Genomic DNA, 25,556 nt, shown 5'->3' with positions numbered 1-25,556 from the left:
TGTTGCTTCTCTTTCTCTGGTTTCTATGCCCGCCCTAACGTACCCAACTTGGAGGGAACACTTGGGGAATAGATACCTCTGTCTCCACCACGTTCGCGCTTCCCTCGACACCCAGGTCAAAGGGCAAGGACAGGAAATCGAGGTCGCCGAGGTCCATCTCGGGGACGAACGGCGTCTCAATGTCGTGCGGGGCTGGAGTCGACTCGGCTGCGCCAGCACGCACGAGGCCGGCATCGGGCAACGAGACAAACGACGCAAAGTTTTCGCGCACAGACACGAGGTCCACGTCGTGGATGCCCTCGATGCGCTGCTGGAGCGTGCCGGCAATCCACTCGGCGCCGTACCAGTATTTTGCCAGCTTGGCGAGTCCTTGCTGCAACGTGGAGATGTTGGTGGTTGCCACAGACGTGAGGAGAGCGCGCGACAGGTCGACACCCGCGCGCGGGGCGACCTCCTCAACCGCGCTCGTCTCAGACTCCTGGTGTCCGTTGGACTCGTCGTCATCGTCGCCGCCGCCGCCGTTATGCTCCTTGTCGCCGTTGCTGTTGTGATGGGTCATGCTCGTCATGCTCAGCCCTGGGACGGTCAGGTTGTTGGCCGGCGAGGGGCCACTGTGGTTTGGCGAAGTGGCGCGCGAGCCTGCTCGTGATCCCGAGCGCGACGCAGGGAGACTCTGGAGAAGCGCATGTTGTTCTATTTCTGAGACGTTAGCGGCGACCTGCACCTAACAACGTACCCTTGACGTAGCAGCATCCAGCGACGAAGAAGGCCTGGTTGACAAACGGGAGCGCAAAGTATGCGTACGGGTTGATAATGTCGGACAGGACCAGAATGTCGCCAATCGTGCGCGCCGAGTTGCGCCACAGCGAACTCGTAGTCGCAGTGTTGGGCGTGACAGCACCGCTCCGCAGTCCGGCCTGGCCAGCCTTGACTGGCTTGTCCATCGCTTGCCGCCGCAACAGGTTGGAGCCGGTGAGGTACCCAGACGCCTGAAATGTCAGCTTGCGAACACGGAACTGCCAGCTCACAATGATAGTGTGCATCCAGAGATGCAGGTGGAGGAAGATGGAGCCCTGGTTGTTGCGCGAATGGCGTTGCAGGTTGCCTACGTTCCATTGCATGTCTGCCGGCAGACGGTTGTACTCGCGAATGGCTGCTGCACGAGCTGCGTTGACGTCGCGGTCACCGCCGCGTCCGCGGTTGAGCATGTTGATGAGCGGGCCATACGACAGCATCATCTTGGTTGCAAACAGGAAGGGTGAGCGGGGCGTGTCAGCCGCGGTTGGTGTGCATGCCGATGCGGGGTTGAGGTCCTCGTCTGTCGGCAAAGTCTGGGTAATGTCGTCTGGGCGGAAGGCAGTCTGGCGACCGACGCCAAAGGACAGGGCATAGTCCATGAGTAGCACGGACCAGAACACCAGCCTGTTCAGACGACGGTCGTCGGCCGACATGCTCGAGTCCTGCGGCGGGGTCATGTGCAGACCACAGTCAATGGACATGCGCACTGCCAGACCGGTCATCATCCAGACCTCGCACTCCGAGTCCGCGGCAAAGCCCATGTGCGCAAGGAGCACAAAGGCGGCGACCGTCTCGCGCGATGGGATACCCAGCATGGAGCCGAGCAATGCCTTGGCGCGGGTATAGAACACATTGCCGTACTCGTATGGCTGGAGGTCAGGCAGGGCGATCGCAGGGTGGGTTGAGAATCTGACGTCAGTTCAAGCCGTGTTTGGCCAAACTCACCTGGCAGCAATGGCCGCGATGCTGAGCAGGAGGAAGACGGATCCCGTTCTTGCGTCAATCTTGGCCTCAAGATCTGTGCGGTCGATGAACGGGAACTGGGACCCAAAGTGCGTCATGAAAACGTCCAGTAGGTGGCGCATGATGATGACAGACGGCATGCCGTCGGTCGTAATGAGCTCTTGCGGAGTATCCCCGGGGCCGGGAACTGTCACTTGCGGGGACGCCTTCTGCCATGTGTCCTGTGGTGTGTTGACGCGCACCTTGAGGGTAATCTTCTTCAAACCAGGCGCGATAGCCGTCTGTCCATGTGGACGCCACCACGACACCTTGACGGTCTTGCCCTCTTCGCGCTTGTCCTTGGCGTCTCGTGCAGCCTGGCGCGCCGCGCGCTGTACAGGATCCATGTTGGCAGGGGATGGGTCCGAAGCGATGCTGCGCTCATCGTTGGGGCTTCCTTCCTCGACCGTGGGGAGGCGCGAAGAGACGGCCCACACAAACTGCGCTGGGTCTACCGAGTTCTGGTTGGCAAACTGCTGGAAGAAGCCTGGAGTCGACACTTGGGCAGGCATACCGAGCGGGGCGGCAAACTGGCTTTCAGCAGCCCCTCCTCCAGTGGGAGAAAACGGGAAACGCTGTGGCTGCTGCTGCTGTTGTTGCGGCACGATCGGGTTGGTAAACTGTTGGAAAGGAGCACGCGGGGTCGTACTGCTCGCCCCAGCAGTAGCATTGGAGTACGCGGGCGATCCGCCTGCAAGAAGACGGTCAAGCCATCCCTCGCCCAGCAGGTCCTGCGGTGCAACGCTGCCCACTCCAGAAGCAACAGCCACGCCGCTGCTTCCTGAAGTTGGTACAGCGCCGAGATCGGGCTTCATGTCGATGTCTCCGCGTCCGCCCATCGCTTGAATCTGCGCGCTGCGGTACCGCTGCAGCCTGGCCTTGGACGAACGACCGTCCTCTGTTGGCCACTGACACGGCAGGTCGGCTTCAATACAGTTGGGACACGGGTCAGGCGGGAGCGCGCCGCACTTGGACTTCCGGGAACGACACTGCGGCGTCAGTCTGATGGTCGACGGAGTTAGTCGACGGAGCAACGGAGCGAGCGCGTGAACTGCGAGCCGGGCCGAGCGGCACGCGCCCCGGGCAAACACAGAGCGCGAAAGGCGTGCTTCTCAGTCACTCCGCCACCGACGGTGATGGTGGGAGCCTTACCTGCAGACACGCTGTGCGTGAACGGGAGAACTTTTGCTTCTTGGGCGGCGGCGAGCCGGGGTCCTCGTCTTTTGCGGCTTCGTTGCCTGCGCGCTTTGAGCTTGATCCACCAACATCCGTCGACGAGTCGGCCCCGGATGGAGACGGGTCTGCGGCGCCAGAGCGCGACGATTCACCGAGGCTAGCCGGCGAGATGTCCGGCATGGGGGAGAGGGTGGTGGGTGGCTGTGGGTGGGGGGAGGAGGAGGGGGTGGATGTGGTGAGGTGGGAGGGAGTTGGTCAGCCCGGTGGCACACTGCCAAGTGGCCAGTGGAGTCGAGCACGCGGCGGCACAGGAGAAGCGCCGACCGAATACCGAGGTGGTCGAGTCAGGGGGGGGGGAGGGGGTGCCGGGGTGCCGGGGATGGTGGAGGAGTGGATGGCACAGTTGTGCTGTCGGCGAGTGCGATGGAGGACTAGGCAGCGGGTTGGGTCGCGACCTGTTCGCAATGAGGTGGGATCAACGGACAGAGCGAGAGAGACCATGTGCCCTTAGCTGGGCTTCACTGGCGGGTCCGCTTCGTTGCCGCCAATCCACCGAGCTTTCACCGGCGGCGGCGGCGGCGGCAACACTTCGTTCCCTAGCAGACCCCTCCGCCATGTATGCATGCATTGCCCCCGTTCCTCGCCTTCTTCTTCTGCTGCGCGCCTGTGTCATTGCGTGCTGCGTCTTGCGTATCGCCAGCCCTTGTTCCGACCTGCGAGAACGCTGATGGGAGGACAGTGGTGTGTTGAGGACCAAACTGTTGACCGGCTTGCCCCGGTAACCACCCGGATGTTGGTGTGGAGGTTTTCCCTATCTGGGGGACCCGCGGGTGGGTGGCCTGGGTGGGGCTTTTACCGCTCATCACCATCCGTTGCACCTCGTTTGCGTGGACGGGACACGGCAAACGAGCGAGAATGACTGGCTCTTGCCTCTCACGTCTCGACTGCACGCCGCTCACACGACAGCCGCCGCCACAATGTAGGAGGATGCTTCGCAGCTCACATGATGTCTGTGGATCTGTGCATCTCTGTGGCTCCGCTTGCGCGCGGCGTCTTCATTAGCGGGGCACAAAACACACTAGGCCCGCGAGCTGAAACGGGCTGCCATTAACACTTGGTATTACAAAAAGTGCCACACTCGCGCGACGGGATGGGTCGCATATAATCCCGCCCTCACACGTGGGTTTCGCGTGCGTGATGTCGATCTGACTTTTTGTGGCCGGAGACACCAGTTCGAGCGCGAGCAGCGAGCAGTCGACCACCATAGACACACAGCGAGGTCACACTACCTACACCTCGTCTGGTCCACCACCTCCAAAAACAACACACCTCGCCCACCATGCCGATGCGTCCGGTGGCTATCCGCAAGCCCTTCAACCAGGTCCGCGCTGTCCCCCGCATGGTGCGTCTCCTTCCTCCCCCTTCCGACTCTTTTCGTTGCCCGTGTTGTCGGAAACAACCGCGCCGCGCGTGCTTCAATGCTACAACCATACTCCACATACCCACATATAGCTAACAGTTGTAACAGTCATGGGCCGTCGAGAACGTGTTCAACACCTGGCAGCGTACGGCCACGCAGTCGCCCAAGGCTAGGGAGACCGACTTCTCCAAGTCGCCCAAGACCATTTACCAGCAGCGTTTCCTCGCCAAGCGCTTGACCAAGGGCTACCACGGTGACCACATTGGTGCCCGCGCCTTTGAGCGTTGGTACCTTCCCGACTCACTCCCTCTCATCACCCACGGTGACCAGAGCGGTGCGTCGACTGGCGAGATCTCCAAGTGGGTCGAGGGACGCCAGCGTGCCGGTGGCAGGACCGCACACGAGAGGAAGGTCGAGCAGATGGAGAAGGACGGACGTACCCCCGTCGGCACCATGATGTTCACTGAGACTGAGCGTCGTCTGGACGTTGTCATTTTCCGCGCCTGCTTTGCTCCTTCCGTCTGGACTGCGCGCTCGTACGTCCTCGGCGGCCACGTCAAGCTCAACGGCAAGGTCGTGCGCAACGCCAACACCCTCATGAACCCCGGAGACCTGTTCTCGATCAACCCCAACGTCATCCAGATGCTCCAGAGGCCAAAAGCCTCCAAGAAGCAGGCCAAGGCCAAGGCCACCGAGGAGGCTACCGAGGAGGCCGCAGAGGTCACCGAGGCTCAAGCCGCCGAGGAGACGGCTGAGGCTGCCGAAGCCGAGGTCGCTGCCGTCGCTGCCGAGGCGTCTGCCCCTCCCCCTGCCCCCACTTCCACCGACACCCGGGTCACCGCGTCTGGCTCGCACGTCACCGTCGACACCTCGGTCTTTGACGCCATGGACCCGTCGGACCCTTCCTACTTCAAGCTCCCGGACTACGCCCAGGCCCTGCTCTTCGTCCCCGCTTACATCCTCCCTTCCTACCTGACCTGCTCGGGCGTCTACGTCCGCCACCCCACCGCTCGTCCCGGTTACTCTGAGATTGCGTCGCCATACGACGCGGACGGAAACCTCATGTCCCTCTCGTGGGAGTGGTACCAGCGTGTCGCACCGCGTATGCGCCCTAACCGCCGCCAGCGACTCATGGACCCCCAGAGGTCCCAGGATCGCAAGTAGAACGTTACTTAGTGGGCAGTGCGGGGAAAGGTAGCATAGCATATTTTGCATGGACGACATCATGACTCAGAGCCCGCGCGCGGCGAGAGACGAGGCAGCAGAGTGAGGCTCGCTGGACTGAACACGTGTACTCACTGGAAATTCGATTTACATGGATGGCTACAACGTCTCTAAATAAACAGATGTGTACACACGGCACTACTCTTCACCATCCTCCTCGTCGTCATCGACCTCCTCGTCCACCTCTTCGCCCTCTGCCTCAAACATCTCGCCGCCGTCGTCACCCGCGCTACCTTGCTGGCCTTCATGTTCGGCATTACTCCTAGCCACAAGCAAGAGACGGCGGACCATCTCGACCTGTTCCGGGGCCAGGCTGCTCTGTTGATTCACCATACCGGCGAGCTTGTCTCGCAGCTCCTTGTACGTGTGTACCTTCAGGGCAGCCATGACCCCTGCGATACGGTTGTCCGTCTCGGGGTCGGCTGGGTCTGGGTGCGGCACGTCCTCGATGGGCATGAACAGGTCTTCCTCTTCTTCGTCGTCGTCGTAGTGGACTTCGATCTCCAATGCGTCCTCTTCGTCGTCCTCTGAATCAGACTCGGTACGAGCACGCTTGCGTGAAGGCTGTTCCTCTTCGAAATCGCTCTCGTAATCTGAGCCGTCGTGCTTGGGACTGGTGGGCGGGACAAAGTTGGTGTCGTTCGGGTCGTCCTCCTCCATTGCCGCATCGAGGTCGAAGAGGGCAGAGATGGACATGGTATCGTAGTCGTCTCCACCCACAAAATCGCCGACCACCGTGGGCGCGTCGAGCGGGTTGGGGACGGAGGGCAGGCTGTTGGGCATGGCTGGGGTGGTGGAGAAGGTTGCCTTCGGGTGGAAGGCGTTGGCCCTGCCGTCACGAGCATGCGGGCGTGCAGCCGGAGAGTACGCTCCCGGTTCGTCACGCGCTGACGAGGTGGGCGTGGACGCTGTCTCGTGCACGCTACCGCGCACATGCGAAACGGGCGAGCTGACCGCATGGGGAGTGTGGCGGGAAGTAAAGGGGGGAGCGACATGTGATGGGGTAGACTGGGCACTGCCTCTGACACCAGGACTGGGGTGCCAGGGGTTGCCGGGGTTGGAAGAGTCTTGTGGCACTGGCGTCGGTGCGGGTTGCGGGACAGAGACAGGCTCCAATGGCTGCCTCGGCTGAGCAACTCCAGTTGAGGACTGGGGATACCTAGTCGGATTCTCTGGGTACTCTTCGCCCTCGTCCAGCTCATCTACCCAGCGGTTTACAGTGCGCGGCGGAACGGGCATGTTGTTGACCTTGATCGTCTTTTGGAGGAGCTCAATACTGGCCAGCATCAGTGACAGTCCTCCCGTAGTCTTGGAGCGTAACTCACTGGTCCTCCAGGTGGTCGCAATGTTGGCGCATGCTGTTGATCTGCTTCTCTTGCGCCTCGACGAGGTTCCTCAGGGCCTCGAATTCCTCCTTCTTCTTCACTCGACTCCTGCGGGCAGATTCCTTGTTCAAGTCCTTGCGGTCCTCTGGGTTATTTGTCCTTGGACGGCCGCGGCTTCTGCGCTGGACTGTCGCGTCCGGAGCCTCAGCATTGGCTTCACTGACAACCTTCTTTGGACGTCCACGCTTCCTGGGGGCGGCAGGCAGCGGCTCCGCAGTGACAGCGGGAGATGCAATGCGCACAGTCCGCTTAGATTTGGCGCTCGTTTGGGACGCAGTGACAGGAGGGGCGGGGGATGTCGACAGCGACGTTTCGCGAGACATGCCCGTCGCCTCACTGGTGGAGCTGGGGGTGCGTGTCATTGCCACCGCAGCTGCTCTCACGCTCTGTGGGGCTGAAGGTGGAGCTACTACCGGTCTGGGCGATCCCAATTCTGCCGCCATTGCCATCGCTGCAGTGCCGGGAGTGGCCGGGGGTGCACGAACGGTGCGGCCGTAACGCGTCTGGCCAACGGGCGTTCCGGGAGTGTTGATAGTGGGAGCCATGCCCAAGAGGGCTGCAATGTCGATCTGGTTGTTGCCCGCCGAGGCAAGCATAGCTGATAGGAGTGATGCGTCTCCCACAGGCTGGTCATGTTAGTGGTGCGCTCGGGGGGGTTGCAGCTGAAGTCCAGTTGCGGTGGGTGGATCGACAACTTACAGGCTGTGTGGTGGATGGAGGCTGCATGGTGACGTCGTGACGAGTGTGCCGGCGTCACCTGTGCTTGGACAGTTAGACGAGGTGTATCCAACCGTGCGATGGGGCGAATTGTGTGTGAGATGGGAAGAAGAGCAGTGGCAAGATATATGAGTTCGGTCGCCAGTGAACAATAACCACAATTCGTCAACATTGCACTTCCGACGCGTCGCAGATCTCTGACACAAGCAGAGACGATTTGATTCCGCTCTGAAACTCTTTTCCTTGCCCCTACTATTGTACTAATGGACCAGAGCTATTGGCATGCGGTGTGATGGGCCAGCAAGACGGCAAGCAAGTGCACCTGGACACTTGGATCTAGGAGAACACAGCATGCCCCTCAGAATGATCAAAGGAACCTCGCAAAGCGCACAGACAATGACCAAGATAACAGTCGCACCGTTCAACTTTCACCGCCTCTCAACATCGTCAGTACGATAGCCCCTTGTGCCTCGCCATCGCGCTCTTTGTGTGTCTCTGCTCTGATCTGGGCTCTGAAATGCTATACATCCAACCGTACATGCTCTGTGATCCGTCTAGAACGCGCGCTTAGGCGTCGACGACGTCACGGAGACGGCGGATGGTGGAGCGGACAGTGGCGGCCGAAGGCGTGCCGAGGGTGTAGGCACCACCGGCGTACTGCTTGGCGCAGCCCTTGCACTTCCAGATACCGACGGCAGTGCGCTTGACGGCGTTCTGAAGAAAGAGTCAGAACATGTTCTTTATGCGTTGTCGATCCTGTTACTCACCTTGCCGCACGAGGGGCAAGCGTAGCGGGAGTGCTGGGTGATCTCCATCTTCTTGACGGTCTTACGGAGCGAGGCACCGTAACGGGTACCGTACTTTCCGGTGACGCCGACCTTCTTAGTGCGCTTGGTCTGGATGGAGGGTTAGTACGTTGTTCACCAGGAGGATGCCTGCTGGTGGGCAAGGAACCCAGACAACGGCACACGAGACAGGTGACCAGCCAAACGACAGGACCAGGACCTTGGGACAGGATGGAGTAATGGTGCTGGGAGATTCGCGAGTACAGCCTCATGGGAGACAGGAGGCCAGCGCACAGAGTAGTGGATAAAGGTTGAGGACGATTGCTGAAATCTGCAAGGTCGGCAGACTCTGCGAGGAGGTATCTTCCACATTCTGCGGCCCGGTAACGGGTCGTAGAGCGTGTACAATCGCTCCCCCAACGTCCCCATCGCGTCCACTCTGCCATGCACTGTCTCAGTTTCACGCAAGCGCTCCTCAAATCTGCCAAGGTCGGGATGCAGATTGTGAGATTGTGAGGAAACTTGCTTTCGCCGCGAATCTTCCAACCCATCCTTTCCAGCCCAGCGTCCAGTTCGCAGTCCCGGGTCGTTGTCGCTGTCGGCGGTCGCTCTTCTGTCGTGTGTCGTTGTCGGTGGTTCCGAGCTCAGCAGTGGGTCGCTGATGCTCACCATTTTGAGGTAGTGGTAGTGATGTCCTTGACGGATGGGAAACCTCTCAACGGACAAGGCATCCAGCAAACGACACCCAGCCCCAGGCGCTCTGCAGGTTCCCTGCTCGCGGAGTTTGAATCGGTTGGGAAATTCAGCAATAACCCCGATGTGGCTCTCCCACGGTCAAACGGTTGCCACCCGTGGGAGACCTCTGCCGTGCCAGAGAGATCCAGGGCGGGCGCGAGACAAATGCGTAAATGCGGCATCATGTGCGATGGGTGAGCTCATTCCACACGCAGCACCTGCCCCGTTTGTGGTGCTCCAGTCCCTCAGTATCTCGTACACTTTCCAACAATCTTTCGACACCTTGCAACAACAACCATTATGGCGGCCCAGCCCATTCCCACCCAAAACCTCGACAAGCTCCAGGCCCTCGAGTCCTCAACCGGCTCATGGGAGCGCGGACGCAGCTCTGCCAACGCTCGCTCGCCGGACACAACCTCGGTCCTCGAGACGTCGATGCGCAAGCTCGCCGTCGACTCCACCCAGGCTGCGGCCGGTCCCTCGGTTGTTACCGCCACTGCCCCCCTCATCCCCGCCCGCTCCGAGTCTCGTTCGTCCCCGCTCCACCCGCGTACACCTCGTGAGGGCTACGGTTTCCGCCCGCACTCTGGTGCCAACACCCCCTCGGCGCCTGCGCTCCTCTCCCCCGAGGCCAAGCCGGTGACCACCGACGACGCCGAGGTCGACGACAAGCAGCTCAACGACGAGGTCCGCGCCGCTCTCTCTACCACTGCTCCCGCACCTGTGGGCAAGGACGCTACCATCCCCGAGGGCGGTATCGTGGATCAGTACGGTCTTGGCTGGCCTGGTGAGTTTGGAAATCGTCAGCTCGATCGCATCTTGTTGCGGTCCAGTTGGAAATCGCGATAAGGCACTCGTTGGACTCTTGCTTCTGATGCTAACGTCTCCTTTCCAGCCAAGTCGACTCACCTCCGTCTCCAGTCCACCCCCGAGCAGCAGGCGGCCAACCTTGAGGTCCTGGCTGGTGCGATCCGTACCGTTCTCGAGTGCATCGGCGAGGACCCCGACCGTGAGGGTCTGCTGCGTACTCCCGAGCGCTACGCGCACGCTCTCATGTGGATGACCAAGGGCTACGAGGAGCGTCTGGCAACTGTTATCAACGATGCGGTCTTTGCCGAGGACCACGACGAGATGGTCATTGTGCGTGACATTGACGTCTACTCGCTGTGCGAGCACCACATGGTTCCCTTCACCGGCAAGATTTCCATCGGATACATTCCCAACAAGCTCGTCCTTGGCCTGTCCAAGCTCGCCCGTATCTCCGAGACCTTTGCTCGTCGCCTGCAGGTCCAGGAGCGCCTCACTCGCCAGGTCGCTCTGGCTATCATGGAGGCTATCCGTCCCCGTGGTGTCGCTGTCGTCATGGAGGCTAGCCACATGTGCATGACCATGCGCGGTGTGCAAAAGCCCGGAGCCACCACCGTCACTTCCACCATGCTCGGCTGCTTCCGCACCCAGCAGAAGACCCGCGAAGAGTTCCTCACTCTCATCCGCACGCCCAGCAGCGCCCGCCACTAGGCAACCTAGACCACAGACCATCGCTCTGCGTGAGCTGTCACTAGACAACATCGGACACCGCATGGACATCTCGCCACATCCACTCATGTCTCTCTTGTCGACAACTTTCCCTCTCTTTTCTGTTCACCCATGACACCCCTCTCTCATCACATCTCGGAAACTTCTCGCCTATCCACTACCAACAACCACAAGCAATTTAAACTTCGCAAAACTCGCAAACGACTCTTGTTTTTCAAGTCTTCACAACAACATCTTTCTTGAAAGATCTTTAGTGTTATAAGGGACGGTTAGAGTCTTTCAACCTGGCCTTGGTAGTGTACATTCATCTGTACGACTATGTATCCGTGTACCAGCAACCCAAGGAAACCCAAGGCGATCGCAGAGACAAAGTGGTTGGTGTTCACAACCAAGATTCAACAACGTGCCTGCCCTTTGTGCCTGTGATGCCGTCTCTTGGTATGTCAGGTGTCTCGCGTGTTCTCAAGTGCACGCTCCAGACTTCGAGAATGTGACATTGGTAAATGCTATCAACAAACACTATGCAAGCTACAAGAACATGACACCAAAGTATACACTGCGCCCCCTAATCGTCGAGGTCGGCGTCGTTGCCCCAGAGGCACTTCCACAACTGTCTGTCAGCTGTGTTGGTGGGCAGTTCCAAAAAGCTCACCTCTTTACTTTGCGCATCTCCAATCTTACGCCGTCCCTCTCCCTGAACTTCGTCGGCAAAGAACAGCTCTGGTCCGCGCTTCTTCCTGCCGTCCACCACCACACCCTTCTTCTCGCGCTCGACCATGGCGTCGTAAAGCTGCCTAGGCGTCTCCCATCTGTCGAGGATGGCAGCAACGCGCTCGGGGCTCATACCGCGCACGCACAGGAGCATGCGGCCCAGCACCTCACGCAGGGTCCGCGCCGCCGACTTGTCGTTGAGGGCCTGGTACGCGTCAAACGAGGTGAGGTAAACCGTTGGGGAGTGGTCGGTCCTGAGGCGGCGCTGCAGCGCAGAGTAGCTGGTCCGGGAAATGAAGCGGCTGGGAATGACCTTGAGGTCCCTGTGTGACTTGATGATCACGCGGGTCATCATGGCGAGAAACTCAATCGTGTCCAACAGCTTGTGGGTTTCCTTGAGGAAGAAGCCGTTGACTACCTGGATCTGGGATTTGGCGGTCATGATCTGCTTGCCGTGCGATTCCATGGCGCCGGCGAGCTGCCAGTCTTCGACCACATAGAAGACGTTGCCGACACCAGATTGAGACAGGCGGAAGCACTGCTCGTTGTACCGCCCATCGCGGATACTAGAGCACAGGTCGTCCAAGCGCTTGCGTTCAATGACGTAGTCGAGCACGCACTCGTCCTCTTCGCCGCCGTCGCCGTCTAGCCTGCGTGCTACCCAGCACATGTCACCCATGCGCAAAGCACGTGTCTCGACGCGGACGCCTTTGGCTTCCAGGCTCTCCGCAATCTTGTCACGGTTCGACCTCGACTCGACTTCACGCGTGTCCAGTACAAGGACAATCTCGTACGAGCCATGACGAAAGGTTATGGCATCTGATGTCTTGAACTGATTGGCAGCTGGCGGTGGTGGACGAGTGTCGTTGAGAAGTGGCAGCTGGGATGAAAGCCGTGGTGCGCGTGGGCGGGAGGGACCCGGCACAGGCAGTGCCAAGGAGGGACGCGTCGAGGGGCGAACAGGCGAGGGGGCTGCCGACTCTACTTCGTCGCTGAAGCAACTGCAGCGAGGTGGTGCGCCATCTTCGAGAATGTATGCAAACAGGGTTGACAGGCCCGATGCGCTGAGTGACTCGTCGGCATCGACCATGCGCAGCTGCGAGACGATTACATGGTTTCGCTGAGAGGCGCGGAACTCGATACGTCGGAGGGCAACAAACTCCTCGGGGTCGAGGCGCATGCGGGCCGATGATACCTCCTTGACTCGCTGGCCCTTGGAGTCTGTTATCAGTTGAACGAACTGGTTTGACAACTCACCAATGTACCAGAAGAGAAACTTGGAAGGCGAACCCGCTGCAGCTCGAGGCTCCATGCTGGCCCGTGGTTCATCTCCAGCTGGTTCGTCGTTGCGTGCCAGTGGTGGGATCTTGGGGTGGTTGGCAAAGTCGGGGTGGAGGTTCCTGAGGGTCGCCGCGACATCGCTGTTGTCAGATCACGAGTTCTTCGCTGTCTAGCTCACTATCCGTCCTCTGTCAGGCAGTACCGACTAGGGCTCCCCTGCACAATCACATATCCCTTGCTTGTGAGGGTCTTCATGCCGTTCCACGCAGTGGCGAAGTTGCCACGCTCGCTGTGGTCATAGCTGCTATCAGAGTAGGGCTGGGCGGCACGGATCAGCTCCCCTTTGGTCAAGAACACCTGGATTGTGTCCTGCGGGTTGGAGATGGACAGAAGAAGGCCGATGAGAATGCCATATGGCCCTGACCCTCGTTGAGGAATGTAGGCCTTTGGCTTAGCGGCCGTCTTCTTCTTCTTCGGTGGTGGCGGTGTCTCGTCTTCCTCGTCGTCGTCATCGTCGCCTAGCGCTGGCGTAGCGTGGGCGCGCGAGCGGGCGGGTGCACGTTCTGGATATGTGAGCTGAGAACTACCTGGGAATGTCCAACTCACTTGGCGGTGACACCGGCATGGGCAGGTCATTTGCTTCACAGTGCGCCTTGAGCTTTTTCTCGAGGATCTCCACGGTCTTCGGTCCAATACCCTGCAGCTGGACAAGCTGGCGGGGGCGGTCATACGCGATGGGACATGCCGCAAGTGAGCGACACCCCTTCTGGTAGACGTCTGCAGTCTTGAGACCCTTTTCGCGCGCGCTGTCGCGAAGTTCTGGACGGTCAGTAAGAATGCAGAGAGGTGACGCGCGAGGGCCAGTGGGGCGCACCTTCAAGCCACTGCAGGAAGAGAGGATTGGCGCACGGACGAGCCGGCGGCATGGCTAGCTGTCTGCGTGCGTTGCGCGTGCGTTGGGTAGGTAGTGGTGTGCAAGATGTGATCAAGAATTGAAGAAAGAGCAGGTGGGTTGGGAGAAGGAAGGGCGAGAAACAACATCAGGCGCGTCGAGATAACACCTCATCTTTGGGCATAATGACGTGTTGTTTTTTGCCACCGGTTTTGTTTGGTTCCAAATCTGATACACAGTTGTTCCTTCGTCGAGGTGGGTATGGAGTCGTGCGGGAATTCAAGCATGGACGTGACAGACGCCCGCCCAGTGGCCAGTGTCGAAAGATGGTAAAGAGTGACGACTACGATACAGCTTGGTGGTATGTTAAAGCAGGCAATAAAATTAAATGGGCAGCCAGGGGCTAACAAGCGACAATAAATGAGAGGTGTTTTGGTATTCCTATCCAGATACCGCTGAGACTTGCGACAAGCTGCTATAAGGAAGGTGAGGGTGCGTCATGACAAGCGTTCGTATGAAACCCCTATGAGGGAGACATCCGATGCATGACCGGCTCAAGGAAGGCGACATTATTGGCACATTTTTGGCGACTTATAGCTCACTAAATTCTACCACCGTGCGGCAGAACATATCTTGCCAGACAGGGCTTCCTATAGTCCTACAGCTAATAAAAGAAGACTGCCGTGGAGGTGGGGGTTTAACTAGGAGTTCTTCTCGTGATCGAATAAAAAGTACGGCGTTGCTTGCCCTTGAGGTTGCCAGATTTATATTACACCTTTGTTCACGTAAACGGAAGGCCCTGACAAGACGGTCGCCATTCACAGCCCCATGGCCACTCACAGCCCCATGGCCACTCACAGCCCCATGGCCACTCACGCCTTAGTGTTGTTATCGGTTGGTGAGCCGACAGCAGCAGCACCATCGTTGGTGGCACTGAGCGGTGCAGTTGGTATAAGGAAGTGGAGGAGCACCCTTTGTCATTGTGTACTCATTTCCGAGGAAACAATGTATGTCCCCTCGCGACGACTGATGGTGACTGGCTAATCATCATTTGGAGCTTAAGCACAACCGGAATCGAGACCAGGGCTTGTTCATGGTCAAAGCTGTATTGCATTGTACCCCACACCAACCACTCCCACATGCTGTGGCCAGTATGCAACTCGAGTGGCAAGCCCCGTTCGCAGACGTCGCATTACTCCTTACTCCTTTGATGTGATACACACACGTTGATATAACCTCCTACAAACACGAGAAGCGACTCTCTACATAGTTCAGGTTAGGTCCACCGAGCCCTTCTGATTGCTCCACCCAAAGCTTCCCCCAATACACGTACACCACCTTAGCTCTTTCTCCTCCACCAACCTCCCATCTTCGCTTCAAATGTCAACTGAGGAGGGGTCTTTCCCAAGACGCCAGTTTTTCCGCTCTCCAGGCGCTTCAAGTCGGCCGTCCTCGCAAAGCATGTCTTGATAATCGTTCCAATCTCGGCGAACAGGTCTGCATCGCAGCGCTCACTATGCCAAGGATTGAGCCGAGGAATGTAGTGGCAACACAAGCCATCGACGACCACCGGTTCTGGATGGCCTTGGACGGCAATTTGCTGCAGCTCACCCACTCGTACCCGGCCAACAATGTGATCTGCGTCCTGGACGTGGCAGAATAGTAATGGGCTGTTCAAGGGGTTGCCGTCCATGTTGATGTCCCCCATGAGGAGGAAGGGCATGGGCGCAAACGCGTCGGACGAGCTCCTGCAGGTGCTATGTGAGCACATTCTGGTGGCACCGCGACCTATTCAACTTACCAGGCCAGCTCCTTGGTATGTCCTCGTCGCGAGAGGTCCTGGTAAAGCCTCCTACGTGGTGTCATGGGAGTGTATTGGTGATTCTGTAATGAAGAGGAACGCCCTAGTCGTTAATGGTCGACAATGAAAATGCAATGGCATCCAGTCGGTCGTCGCTTGAATAACCCCGACGAGGGAGCGCGAGGGCGAGGGAGTCGTGGTAGTGTCGTCGTCGTCGAGGCCTACTGCGGTGTGTGCGTCTCGTTTTTACGGAAAGTTCAATCGTGGCATGTGGGAGTGGTAATGTGAAAGAAATAGTACGGAGTGCCGCCTATAGGGGGCACCATACAGCATGGACGGTGAAAAGTCGAGTGGTAAGTGTGAGAATGTAACTCAATCAGAGAGTGTCCAGTTCCTTGTCCCCTGTCCAACGCGACTGGGGCAGTGGAGAGCGACGACCCACGCACATAGAAACGCCCATGATTACTGCGGGCAGACCTCAAAGCGCTGGAACTGGGCTCCAGGATGATCTCGAATCCGTCACGAACCCTCAACCTTGTCGCACGCGTCGATGTGACAGGAGACAGGACCTGGTTCCTGTTGAGGCCGGAGGAAGGAAGGAAGGACGAAAGGCGGCTGCGAAGGCATTTACACAATTTGGTTCTCCGGCTTTCGCCGTACACTCGAGAGCACACTTGATCCGTCCGTATCTTGCCGTCCATGGGCCCACGGTGTGTTTTGCGGCTAGCGCGATGCCGTCAAGGTATAGCGGGTTGAAGCTGGCCCCAGTCCAGAGGAGCCGATATCCTGCACCCACTTGTCGTACGGCTTTCTGCGCTTGGTGGGAGTGTGAAGAGAATTCACGGAGAATTGTCCAGCGTTATACTCTCAGAATTGACATGTGGACACGAGTCCATTGTGGGTTCTGTGTCCATGCACACGGCCGAGGTATAATGTGTAAACACCTGCGCCACCCAAATGTTTGCTGCCACGATGTGTAGGTTCGAGTGTGCCTTTTCGTGGCGGCACCCCCCGGTCTGGACCCAACCCGCCCAGAACAATGGCTCCACACTGCTCATGCTACTCAGACGATCTCTGTCGGGTCCTGGGCTGGAAGGTCCTTGTGTGCCAACACGCCTGATTGTCCATCGATGTGACTCGCGCCAGGCCCCGCTTGATTTCAACATTTCCTCCGTTCTGTATGTCTGGCCACAGTGCTCGCGTCCTGCGTGCTTAAACACGCAAAACACGACGCAGAATCCGATACAGGGTCCTGTTGCCGTAATTCATCGATTCGGGGACAGTGTTGGGTCGTTCTGTTGCTGTTGGCCGTGGATCTGGGGCCAAGTAAGGTTGGTGTCGAGTCCTCATGTGACGGAGGTAAGACCATCTGCCGCAATCCCCTTGCCATCCCCTTTTGCCTCCCATTTGCCGTAATCTTCGCATGATGTGCAGCGCTGGTTCAAAGGCCGGTCGAAGCATCCCGAATGCCGTTATCCAGTGCGCATCGCGCACACGAAAGTTGCCTTCACTTTCTCCTCTCCCGTGGTCACATATGCTGCCATGCATCTGAAATCATCTGAATACTGTACTTGTACACGTCTCATCCATGCTCTTCCGATCTAATAACCCCCCTGTCCCCTTGCAATCATCGCTGCGCGCTCGGGGTTCATACCGCCACCGCTCGACGAGCCGCCCTGCTGTCCACTGGGACCGCCAGGTCCTGGAGGAGGAGGGGGTCCACCATACCCGCCTTGGCCATAGCCAGGTGGTGGTGCACCGTAAGGCGCAGGCGGGCGAGGTGGCATGCCGCCGTGCATGGGTGTGCGGCCGCCGTAGCCTCCAGCCATAGGAGTCGCGCCACCGCGCATCATGCCAGGTGTGCGACCGCCAGGTGTACGGCCTCCACCGGGTGTGCGGCCTCCTGGAAGTGGTGTGCGGACTCCCATGCGGATACCGGGCGTCTTGCCACCGCCACCCATCTCGGCGAGACGAGACGAGTACTGCGCCTTGAAGGCATTGGACAGCTCGGTGACACCAGGGACCTCGGCGTTGTTGAGCTGGTACGCGCCAGGGAGCACCTTGACGGGCCATGTCTGGATCTGACCGCCGTCCTTGGTCGACTTGTTCAGGAAGCAAAGCTTGAGGTAACCAGGGTGTGCGCTGTCGATGCTGAAGCCGTACATGCTACGGCCGGGGTGGGCCTGCACGTAGTTTTTCAGATACGATTCTGTAGTGTCAGCTTTGTTGTCCATGCAAGAATGAGCAAACACTTACCCAACTCGTGCTCCGGGCGGTACTTCTCGTGCATTTGCATCTCGTCAAACTTGCGGGCGATGGCCTTGACGTGGTTGATGATCAACTCGTCGAGATCCGAGTACGAGTACTTGCCGGCGATACGGAGGATGCGGCCGAGGGCATACTCGTTCGGCTTGTCAATCTCCTGCACATCGATGTGCTGGTACACGTCCTCGTCGACCTTCCATGTGACGGCGAGGTGGTCGACGCCCTTGGACGAGGGGCGAATCACGACGTCTCCGCGCTGCATGCCAGCGAGGAACTGCTCGGCCTGGCCAGAGTTCATGACGTGCCAGTTGGGGTGGTTGACAACGCGCTTGATCGAGCCTGCCTCGCGGCGGCGCTTGGCGACAGCAGCGTCCTCGGCCGCATGCTTGCGGTTCATATCATTGTAGGCGTCTTCACGGAAAGGTTGGACGAACGGAACGGACTGGGCGAGATCGGACGCACGCGTAGACAAGCGGACCTGGAAGCGCTGCGGCTCGGCCTCGATGATCATAGCCTTGATGGCCTGGCCACGCTGGAAGACCTCGTCACACGAGCGGACAGCCATGTCATCGTCGTTGACGTACTCGCGCTCGAGCACGGCGTCGATACCCGACTCAAGCTGGCAGAATGCACGGCCAGACAGGGCCTTGCGAACCGTCGCGGTGACGCGCAGACCCTGGCCGATGGTGCGTTGGGTCTCACCAGTGAGCATGGTGAGAATGTCCCACTGGTCGGGAACGTGGAACGCGGGCCGGCGGTCCGAGCGCCAGGCAATGAGCTCCTGGACAATGGCGCCCAGGGTGTAGCGCTTGTTGCCTTCTCCCTGGCGCTGGAGGTTGAAAGCAAAGTCGTCCAGGTTGAGCTCGGAGAGCTTGCGAGCACGGTCCTCGTCCTGCATGAGCTGCACGACCACTTGCGACTTGTGCTGGTCGGCCACGTCCTCGGCGTCGAGATCGAGAGCATCCTGACACATCTTCTGCGCAAACTCGTAGTCCTCGGGGTGGATGCGGGTCATGTCCAGAGGCTCGGGCTGTTCTTGAGGGTCATCGGGCTCCAGGTTGAAGTCCTTAACGTCATTATCGAGCATGAGGAAACCGGCAACGTTCTCAAAGATGGTAGGGCCAAAGGTGCCAAGCTCTGAGAGCTGGACACGGTTTTGCAGCGTGCCAAGCTTGGCAACGGCGTTGACAAGGCTGTCGGTCTTGCGGGGACCGAGGCCGGCGACGAAGGGCAGGAGGTGGCGGTGGTAAGAGTTGGTGGCGCACGAGTTGACCTCCACACCCACAGCCGAGACAATGTTGACCAGACCACGCTCCAGATGAAGAAGAAGCTTCTCCTCGGGGACGAGCTTCTGGTGGTGCTCCATGTAGGTGATGGACGCGACCTGCTTGCCGAGTCGGCAGTACTCGTTGAGCGGGTTCTGGGTGTAGCGAGCGAGACCAAGAGCGTAGCGACCGTTGACAGGCAGTTCAGGGTGCTCCTTGCCAGCCTCCTCCGAGTTCATGTACAGGCGAGCAGTGGCGTCATTAACGAAAATGAGGGGCGTCATCATGGGTTGGAGCTGCTTGTCGAAGTCGTCACGAGCAGCGACATAGTCCTCGTGCGAACCGTAGTTCTCCGAGACGGGAGCGCGCATGCCAGTCTGGTGAATGGCGAACTCGCGCAGTGCGTTGGTGGCGTCGTCACGGAGCTTGCCAGTGTGGACCGACAGACCACCAATGACGACAACGTCAGGACGACGCTTCTCAACGACCTCGAGGAAGCTGGTACGCGACTCCTCGTCGCGGAGGTTGTCAAACTTGTACGTCGCACGAACGTTACCCTCGTCGTCGAGGAAGACACACATCACGGCGTCGTTGACACCGCCCTGGCCAACAGTGATGGCCATAACTTGGGGAGTCTCGCCGTTGGGCATACCCGGCCTAGAGTAAGGGCGCACGTTGACGCGGTACTCGAGCTCTTGGCGACAGCGCTCGGCCACAAAGTCCTCGGCCTGGGAGCGCATGTGCTCCTTGGCCCAGCGTGTGACGGCAGGGATGTAGTGCTTACGCACGACGTCCTGACACACCTCCTCACGGAGAGCGTTCCAGGCAGTGGCAGCCTCTGCATAGTCCTTGGACTGGCAGCAGCGAACGAGCGTGCCCGTGAAGTCGGAAATCTGCTCCTCGGGGACGGAAATCGTAATGGTGACCAGGCCTTCCTCCTCCGCCTTGAGAATGTGGAGGAACTGGGGGGTGTTCTTGAACATGTCAATGGGCTTCTCGGTGAGGAACTTGAAGGTGAGGTAGGCGTGGTACTCGTCGATGACAATCATACCGCGGTCGGTAGGAGTGACAGTGACGACACCGCATGCCTCAACGAAGTCTCGTGCCTGCTGGCGGATGGTGGGGTCGCGGGCAAAGTCGTTGACGAGGATGCGCTGAGCAGCGGCGAGCGCGTCCTGGCCGGTGCGGAATGGTGTGCCCTCTCCAGCAAACTCCTCGGCAACGTCCTGAGGCAGGCGATCGGGGTTGGTAGGAGGGACAGGCTCGCCATTAGGGTCGTTGAAGGTAAGGGCGACCTGGGGAACGTCGATACCAAACGCCTCGACAAGCTTGACAATCGGGCCCGAACGGATCGACTGAGCAGAGCTGCGCTCTGGCAAACGCTTGAGGCCGTCCTCGACCGCCTCCTCCTCCTTGATGGCACGCAGGTCTGCGTCGTAGTGGTACGCCAGCCAGTCGGCGCCTTCAGCGGCGGCCTCAATGGACATGTTGCAGACCGAGGGCAGAAGCGTGCCGGTGAGGTACGTGTCCTCAACATCCGGGCGACGAGCCTTGATCTTGTTCCACAGCTGCTTGACCTGCTCACAGCGCTCCCAGATGGCGCGGAAGCGGATACCGAGGGTGTACAGGTCCCACAGCTCGTCACGGTCGAGGAATTGAACCGAGCTCTGGCCCTGGTTCTCGAGCACACTAAACGCATCGCGCTTGTAGTGCCAGAGGTAGGGCACCTCGAGGTTCTGGACAAACATCATGTTAAGTGCAGTGGCGACAACCTTGACAAACTCTTGGCCAAGGTCCGCACGGCGGTAGGCGGCCTCAGGGTAGGGGTCCTCATATGTCGGTGCGGGCCACGAGTTGTCGGCGTGCATGCTGCAGAAGAGGTACTGGGTACGAGTCGAGATACGGGTGTACGCCCAACCAGCGGCGAGGTCGGGAGGCGGGTACAGCACATCTGGCGCCAAAATGGGGTTGTCGCTCAGCGTCGAGTTGGCCAGCTGGTGGCGCTCAGGACGATCAACCTGCGCAATGGCGCGGTCTTCGTCTTGCAAGCGACGGGCCTTGATCTCGGCTGGGTCGAACACATCCTCGAGGCGGAGATCCTTCTTCTCGCGGTCGTCCTCGTCGATGTCCATGCCTTCCTCGCCCTCCAGTGCCCAGTCATAATCGTGACCGTCACCGAAGACGTCAAAGATCTCATTCCACGAGCTTTGGGCGTCAGCTGGGGCACCTTGCTGAAGCAACTCACTCCTTGTCCACACCAGCAAGTTCGGGACGAGCGCGGGCTGCCTCACGGCGGCGCTGCTTCTCCTCGCGTCTGCGCTCCTTGCGCTGCTCCTCGGTCTCGTTGCGCGCGACATCTTCCTCCTCGTCCTCTTCAATGAAGTCGGCAAGGTCGTCGTCTGACTCGAAGCCACGGCGCTCATCCTCGTCGTCGAACATGTTCTGGAGGCGGGGGAGGTTGTCATCCTCGGAACCAGAGCGGCGACGGAGACGCTTGAGAGGGCGTTGCGAGGGGCCAGCAAGACCAGCATTCTCGTTCAGGAGGTCCAAGTCATCGGACAAGAGGTCATCTTCCTCCTCCTGCTCGCGACGCGCACGATCACGCCTCCTCCTCTTCTTGCGACGCTCCTTGCGGCGGCGCCTCCGCTCTTCGGGGTCTTCTTCGTCCTCATCATCGTCATCTTCGTCCTGGACGATAAAGCCTTCGGCTATGCGACGGGCCTCCTCCGGGTCCTCCTCATCCGACTCGTCGGAAGAGTCGCGGTCGGGGTTGGGCTCGCCATAGGGACGAATGGCCTCGCCCTCACCCTCGGAGGATGCGTCGGACCGATCGGACATGTGGGTGGCTGTAGGTCGACGAAAGAGGGGGGAATCGAGCACTGCTTGCCAGCGGCGGCTTTGCGGTATGGGTAACGCGCTGTGCCGAGCTGTTTAAGAGTGCTGTGTTTAGAGAGTGTCGTGAGCGACACTGGGTCAAGGTGGGGCTTTAGAAGTTGAATGGCCACCAACAATGATGGTGAGCCACCACAGGAGGCCGAGAACGCCAGCCACGGCATCTCGGCGATATAGCGTGTGGCGATCGAATGGCTTGTTGTCGCGCCCGTTGCTGATTTCTGGATTCACGACAGCATCATCGGTGTGCATATTGGCTGGGGGTCACCAACTGGACCGTTCATTACACACACCCACGTACCCACACCTTCTACTAGCCGGTCCCACACCATGTTCGGCAATTCGCCTGCAGGGGGGTTCTCTTTCTCCACGGCCTCGCAGCCTGCATCCTCCTCCTCGGCCCCATTCAGCTTCGCCAACCCTTCCGCTCCCAAGAACCCCACTCCGCTGTTCAACTCGTTTGGCGCCAGGTCAGCTACCGGCACGTCGACTTCCCCTACTACCGACATGGTCGCTGAGACCAACTATGTCGGCGACGAGGACACTGATGAGCTCTACCTTGAGCCTCCCGCGTTCTCGGCCAAGGACAAGGCCAAGTGGAAGGCTTCGGGACGCGCATGGCTGGCTGCTGCCAGCCCTGTCGGTGGAGAGATTGCTGGCTGGATCACCAAGCAGGTGAGGCTCACTAATTGAATGCTCGAGCTAACCTGAAGCCCTCGTCAGATGCCAACAAGGAGGCCACGCTCTCTGGTGACCCCTCGCTCACTGTGTCGGACCGTACCGTGCGCCTTGCTGCCATCAACAACTTTGCGGCATCCGAGGAGAAGTTCTATGGCAGCTCGTACACGCTCTTCAGCTCGCTACAGAAGCTTGTGGCCTTGTCCATGAGGTTACCGACAAGCGATACAATGGGCAGCGTGTGGGACAACAATGGCAACCTCCTCGCCGTTGACGGCTTACTCGGCCCGCCAGCCGCCGAGACTATTATCCAGATGCGTCGCGTGGTCGACTACTACCTCGACGACTTGAACAAGATGCGCGAGGTGACCGACATTGACGTAAGTTTCGTACCTTGTTTCTGTGCTAACCCGCCAGGATGATGTCAAGTACCGCTACGAGACAATGTACCACATCTTCAACCTCGCCGAGATTCTCTACCTCCCCGCAGACGGACGCGGCGAGGGCCTGCTTGGCGAGGAGCTTCTCGACTGGGGCAACCAGGTCGACAGGATCCAAATCAACGAGCAAGGCAACGAGATCATGGCACACAAGGAGCCTTGGGAGCACATGGGCTTCTGGCCCTTCATCGTACGCTGCCTCTTGCGCGGCTTCCTCCTCCCCGCTGCCTCCTTCCTGCGCACCCTCCAGACACACCCCCACCCGCCAATAGCCAAGCTCGGCCAGATTGTCGAGCGTGCTGTCTCCCGCTTCCCCCGCTCGACCAACACCTCCATGTACGCCCTCGACCACCAGTTTGTGTCCGCCCACAAGCAATGGCTCGCTCAGTTCCGCGCCGACATTGCAGAGTTCCTTGGCGGGCGCGGAAACGGCCACTGGTTCGATGCGGACGGTATTTCTGGACGTAGCCAGTGGATCGAGTGGGAGGATGACTTTAGGAGTGTCACCGAACTGCTCGAGGGCAAGAAGGAGCGCCTGTTCGCCGAGGCCGCCGACTGGCGTGAGGCCCTCGGCGCTTGGGGCGTGCTTGTCGATGTGTCGCTGAGGCGAGACGACCTTCCCGGTGTCGTCAAGCGCATCCTGAACGAGCTCCCCATCGACTCGACCATTCTCGAGGACTCGGTTCAATCGAGCCTGTGCTCCAGCGACATTATCGAAGCCCTCATGGGTTGTCACGACGTTGACCGCTGGCTCGCAGCACACCTTGGCGACGTGTTCGACAAGCTTGCCCTCGTTCCCGATGACGAGGAGCGCTTTGACAACTCTCTTCGCGACTACTACCTCCTCGACTACGCCGACATGCTACAGGAGAGCCCCAGTCAGGGTGAGCTGTGGGAAGTAATTGTCGAATACCTCAATTCCTCGGGGCCCGAGGGACGCGGCCGCTTGCGCTCCTACATTGTCCACGTCGGCACCCGCCTCAACGAGACCAAGGGCAAGGAGGCTGTCTCCCCCGAAGTTAACAGCGGGATGGAGGTTGAGGGCGAGGAGGAAGCGACCGGTACGGAAGGCCAGCTCTCGCACTTCAAGAAGCTCCACGAGACCTGTGTCGCGTTTAAACTCGAGGAGGAGTGGCGTACCATCAGCACGATCGTGGCCGAGCGCCTGATGCAGCAGGGCGACGTGGGTGTCGCTGCTTCCATCTGCCTTCTCGCCGAGGACGGATACACGCTGTCCCGGATAGCGGAGAAGATTCTCAACGCCTATGTCGAGTCGGGCGAGTCCGAGTTCCTTCGCCTCGTCGACAGCCTTCCGAGTACGATGATGCAGGAGGCACCTCAAAAGTTCAACGAGCTCAAGCTTCCCGAGATGGACGACGAGGGCACGTTTGCCGCCGACAGCGGCCGCACCATCATGGTCATGTTTGCGTCGCGCCTCGCTTTCCTGTCCGAGTTCCGCGACTACCTCATCCACCTGAACCAGGGCTCGCGTGATATTGCGGCCAAGAAGCTGGCCCAACTTCTTTCAGCTGAGATCACTCCGGTGGAGTTCTGGGCCGTGCTCCTGGCTGAGAGTGTGGACCTCTTGGAAGGTGAGCAGTGTCGCGTGGTGTGCTTTGAAATTCCCGCTAACAAGCAGACGACGACATTCTTCTCAACACTGCCGACACCTTTGACCTCATGCGTGTTGTTGAGGATGTGCTTGCGAATGCCCAGTTTGCACCTGTCGACTACCTTCGCCAGCTGTGGCGTTACCTGGCACGTGTGGACGGTGCCCCTGAAGTTGCCAATGGCACAAACGGAGTGGCCAAGAGTGGCGGTGACAGGAAACGCGAAGAGGTCAAGGAGGGTACGGCGGCTGCCCTGCGCAAGCTCGAGGTTGTTCGCCTTGCGTTGGCACGTAACCTGAGTCGCGCCCTTGTAGTTGGTACCGAGGGGCCGTTCTAGTTTGTAGATACAGCATACATTGATTTGGCCTCTTCCGCCTGTCAAGAGGGAGGGGAGACATGTTAATTGTCCTTTTGTCAAATCGCTGTGGCTTGTGGCCGGGGCTGCGGGTTGGAATAGGAAGTGCAATTCGCTACATTTCATGGAGCGCTGCCCGAGCGGCAAGCACCGTAGAATAGTAGGGCCACAACACTATAGTAGTGCAGAGCGCGGCCTGCTTGCAACGGCGTAGGGTGGGGTCACGCTGGGGGGAGACGATGTATATACCACCCGCGGACCCTTCGGAGGACGTTCCCGCGGGCAGGCACATTATGGCATCCGTTCATTGCGACTTGGGTGGCGTCGGCGAGAGACCATTTACTCCCGTCGATGAGAGAGCCCCGTTCATGCCGGCGAGAGCGACCAAGCGAGTGACAGGATATGCTCATATACCTGCAAGACACCGTCGAGCACCAACACCACTCCCCCCTCGCAGCGCTGGTCGCTGCTCCCAGAAGACACATGACGGCCTAAGCGCCAGCGGCGCCGACAACCCAGCAGCAGCACACACCGCATCAGGACCCACAAGCACGACATCCACATCCATCTGCCCGCTCTCAACTGCCA

General features: G+C 59.4%; 9 protein-coding genes across 9 annotated transcripts; 3 read left to right on the top strand and 6 right to left on the bottom strand.

The window, feature by feature from the left end:
* Positions 1–34: 34 nt before the first annotated feature.
* Positions 35–3,156, bottom strand: EHS24_007932 (uncharacterized protein; the record flags this gene model as incomplete). The annotated part of the gene is made up of 5 exons (XM_028623263.1): positions 35–693; positions 737–989; positions 1,029–1,707; positions 1,834–2,708; positions 2,953–3,156. 5 exons carry the CDS (start codon positions 3,154–3,156, stop codon positions 35–37), a joined length of 2,670 nt encoding a protein of 889 aa, XP_028476196.1.
* A 1,159-nt stretch (positions 3,157–4,315) lies between these two features.
* NAM9 (mitochondrial 37S ribosomal protein nam9) lies at positions 4,316–5,560 on the top strand (the record flags this gene model as incomplete). The annotated part of the gene is made up of 2 exons (XM_028623262.1): positions 4,316–4,378; positions 4,505–5,560. The coding sequence occupies 2 exons, from the start codon at positions 4,316–4,318 to the stop codon at positions 5,558–5,560; spliced, it is 1,119 nt and encodes a 372-aa protein (XP_028476195.1).
* A 198-nt stretch (positions 5,561–5,758) lies between these two features.
* EHS24_007930 (uncharacterized protein) lies at positions 5,759–7,731 on the bottom strand (the record flags this gene model as incomplete). The annotated part of the gene is made up of 3 exons (XM_028623261.1): positions 5,759–6,896; positions 6,946–7,631; positions 7,705–7,731. The coding sequence occupies 3 exons, from the start codon at positions 7,729–7,731 to the stop codon at positions 5,759–5,761; spliced, it is 1,851 nt and encodes a 616-aa protein (XP_028476194.1).
* Positions 7,732–8,289: 558 nt separating this feature from the next.
* Positions 8,290–8,779, bottom strand: RPL43 (60S ribosomal protein L43; the record flags this gene model as incomplete). Its single annotated transcript, XM_028623260.1, has 3 exons — positions 8,290–8,436; positions 8,490–8,618; positions 8,693–8,779. The coding sequence occupies 3 exons, from the start codon at positions 8,777–8,779 to the stop codon at positions 8,290–8,292; spliced, it is 363 nt and encodes a 120-aa protein (XP_028476193.1).
* Positions 8,780–9,542: 763 nt separating this feature from the next.
* EHS24_007928 (uncharacterized protein) lies at positions 9,543–10,760 on the top strand (the record flags this gene model as incomplete). The annotated part of the gene is made up of 2 exons (XM_028623259.1): positions 9,543–10,029; positions 10,138–10,760. 2 exons carry the CDS (start codon positions 9,543–9,545, stop codon positions 10,758–10,760), a joined length of 1,110 nt encoding a protein of 369 aa, XP_028476192.1.
* Positions 10,761–11,343: 583 nt separating this feature from the next.
* On the bottom strand, positions 11,344–13,696 carry MUS81 (Crossover junction endonuclease mus81; the record flags this gene model as incomplete). The annotated part of the gene is made up of 6 exons (XM_028623258.1): positions 11,344–11,388; positions 11,431–12,710; positions 12,747–12,910; positions 12,949–13,333; positions 13,377–13,589; positions 13,645–13,696. The coding sequence occupies 6 exons, from the start codon at positions 13,694–13,696 to the stop codon at positions 11,344–11,346; spliced, it is 2,139 nt and encodes a 712-aa protein (XP_028476191.1).
* Positions 13,697–15,001: 1,305 nt separating this feature from the next.
* EHS24_007926 (uncharacterized protein) lies at positions 15,002–15,528 on the bottom strand (the record flags this gene model as incomplete). Its single annotated transcript, XM_028623257.1, has 2 exons — positions 15,002–15,410; positions 15,464–15,528. 2 exons carry the CDS (start codon positions 15,526–15,528, stop codon positions 15,002–15,004), a joined length of 474 nt encoding a protein of 157 aa, XP_028476190.1.
* Positions 15,529–17,064: 1,536 nt separating this feature from the next.
* On the bottom strand, positions 17,065–21,831 carry SPT6 (Transcription elongation factor spt6; the record flags this gene model as incomplete). Its single annotated transcript, XM_028623256.1, has 3 exons — positions 17,065–17,672; positions 17,720–21,198; positions 21,239–21,831. The coding sequence occupies 3 exons, from the start codon at positions 21,829–21,831 to the stop codon at positions 17,065–17,067; spliced, it is 4,680 nt and encodes a 1,559-aa protein (XP_028476189.1).
* A 384-nt stretch (positions 21,832–22,215) lies between these two features.
* Positions 22,216–24,950, top strand: EHS24_007924 (uncharacterized protein; the record flags this gene model as incomplete). Its single annotated transcript, XM_028623255.1, has 4 exons — positions 22,216–22,560; positions 22,599–22,943; positions 22,981–24,595; positions 24,643–24,950. The coding sequence occupies 4 exons, from the start codon at positions 22,216–22,218 to the stop codon at positions 24,948–24,950; spliced, it is 2,613 nt and encodes an 870-aa protein (XP_028476188.1).
* Between the last annotated feature and the right edge of the window lie 606 nt (positions 24,951–25,556).

Source organism: Apiotrichum porosum (genome assembly GCF_003942205.1).
Source record: "Apiotrichum porosum strain DSM 27194 chromosome Unknown scaffold_6, whole genome shotgun sequence".
Taxonomy (NCBI): domain Eukaryota; kingdom Fungi; phylum Basidiomycota; class Tremellomycetes; order Trichosporonales; family Trichosporonaceae; genus Apiotrichum; species Apiotrichum porosum.
The sequence above is the reverse complement of the archived record's forward strand: the minus strand, read 5'-3'. Positions and strand labels throughout refer to the sequence as shown.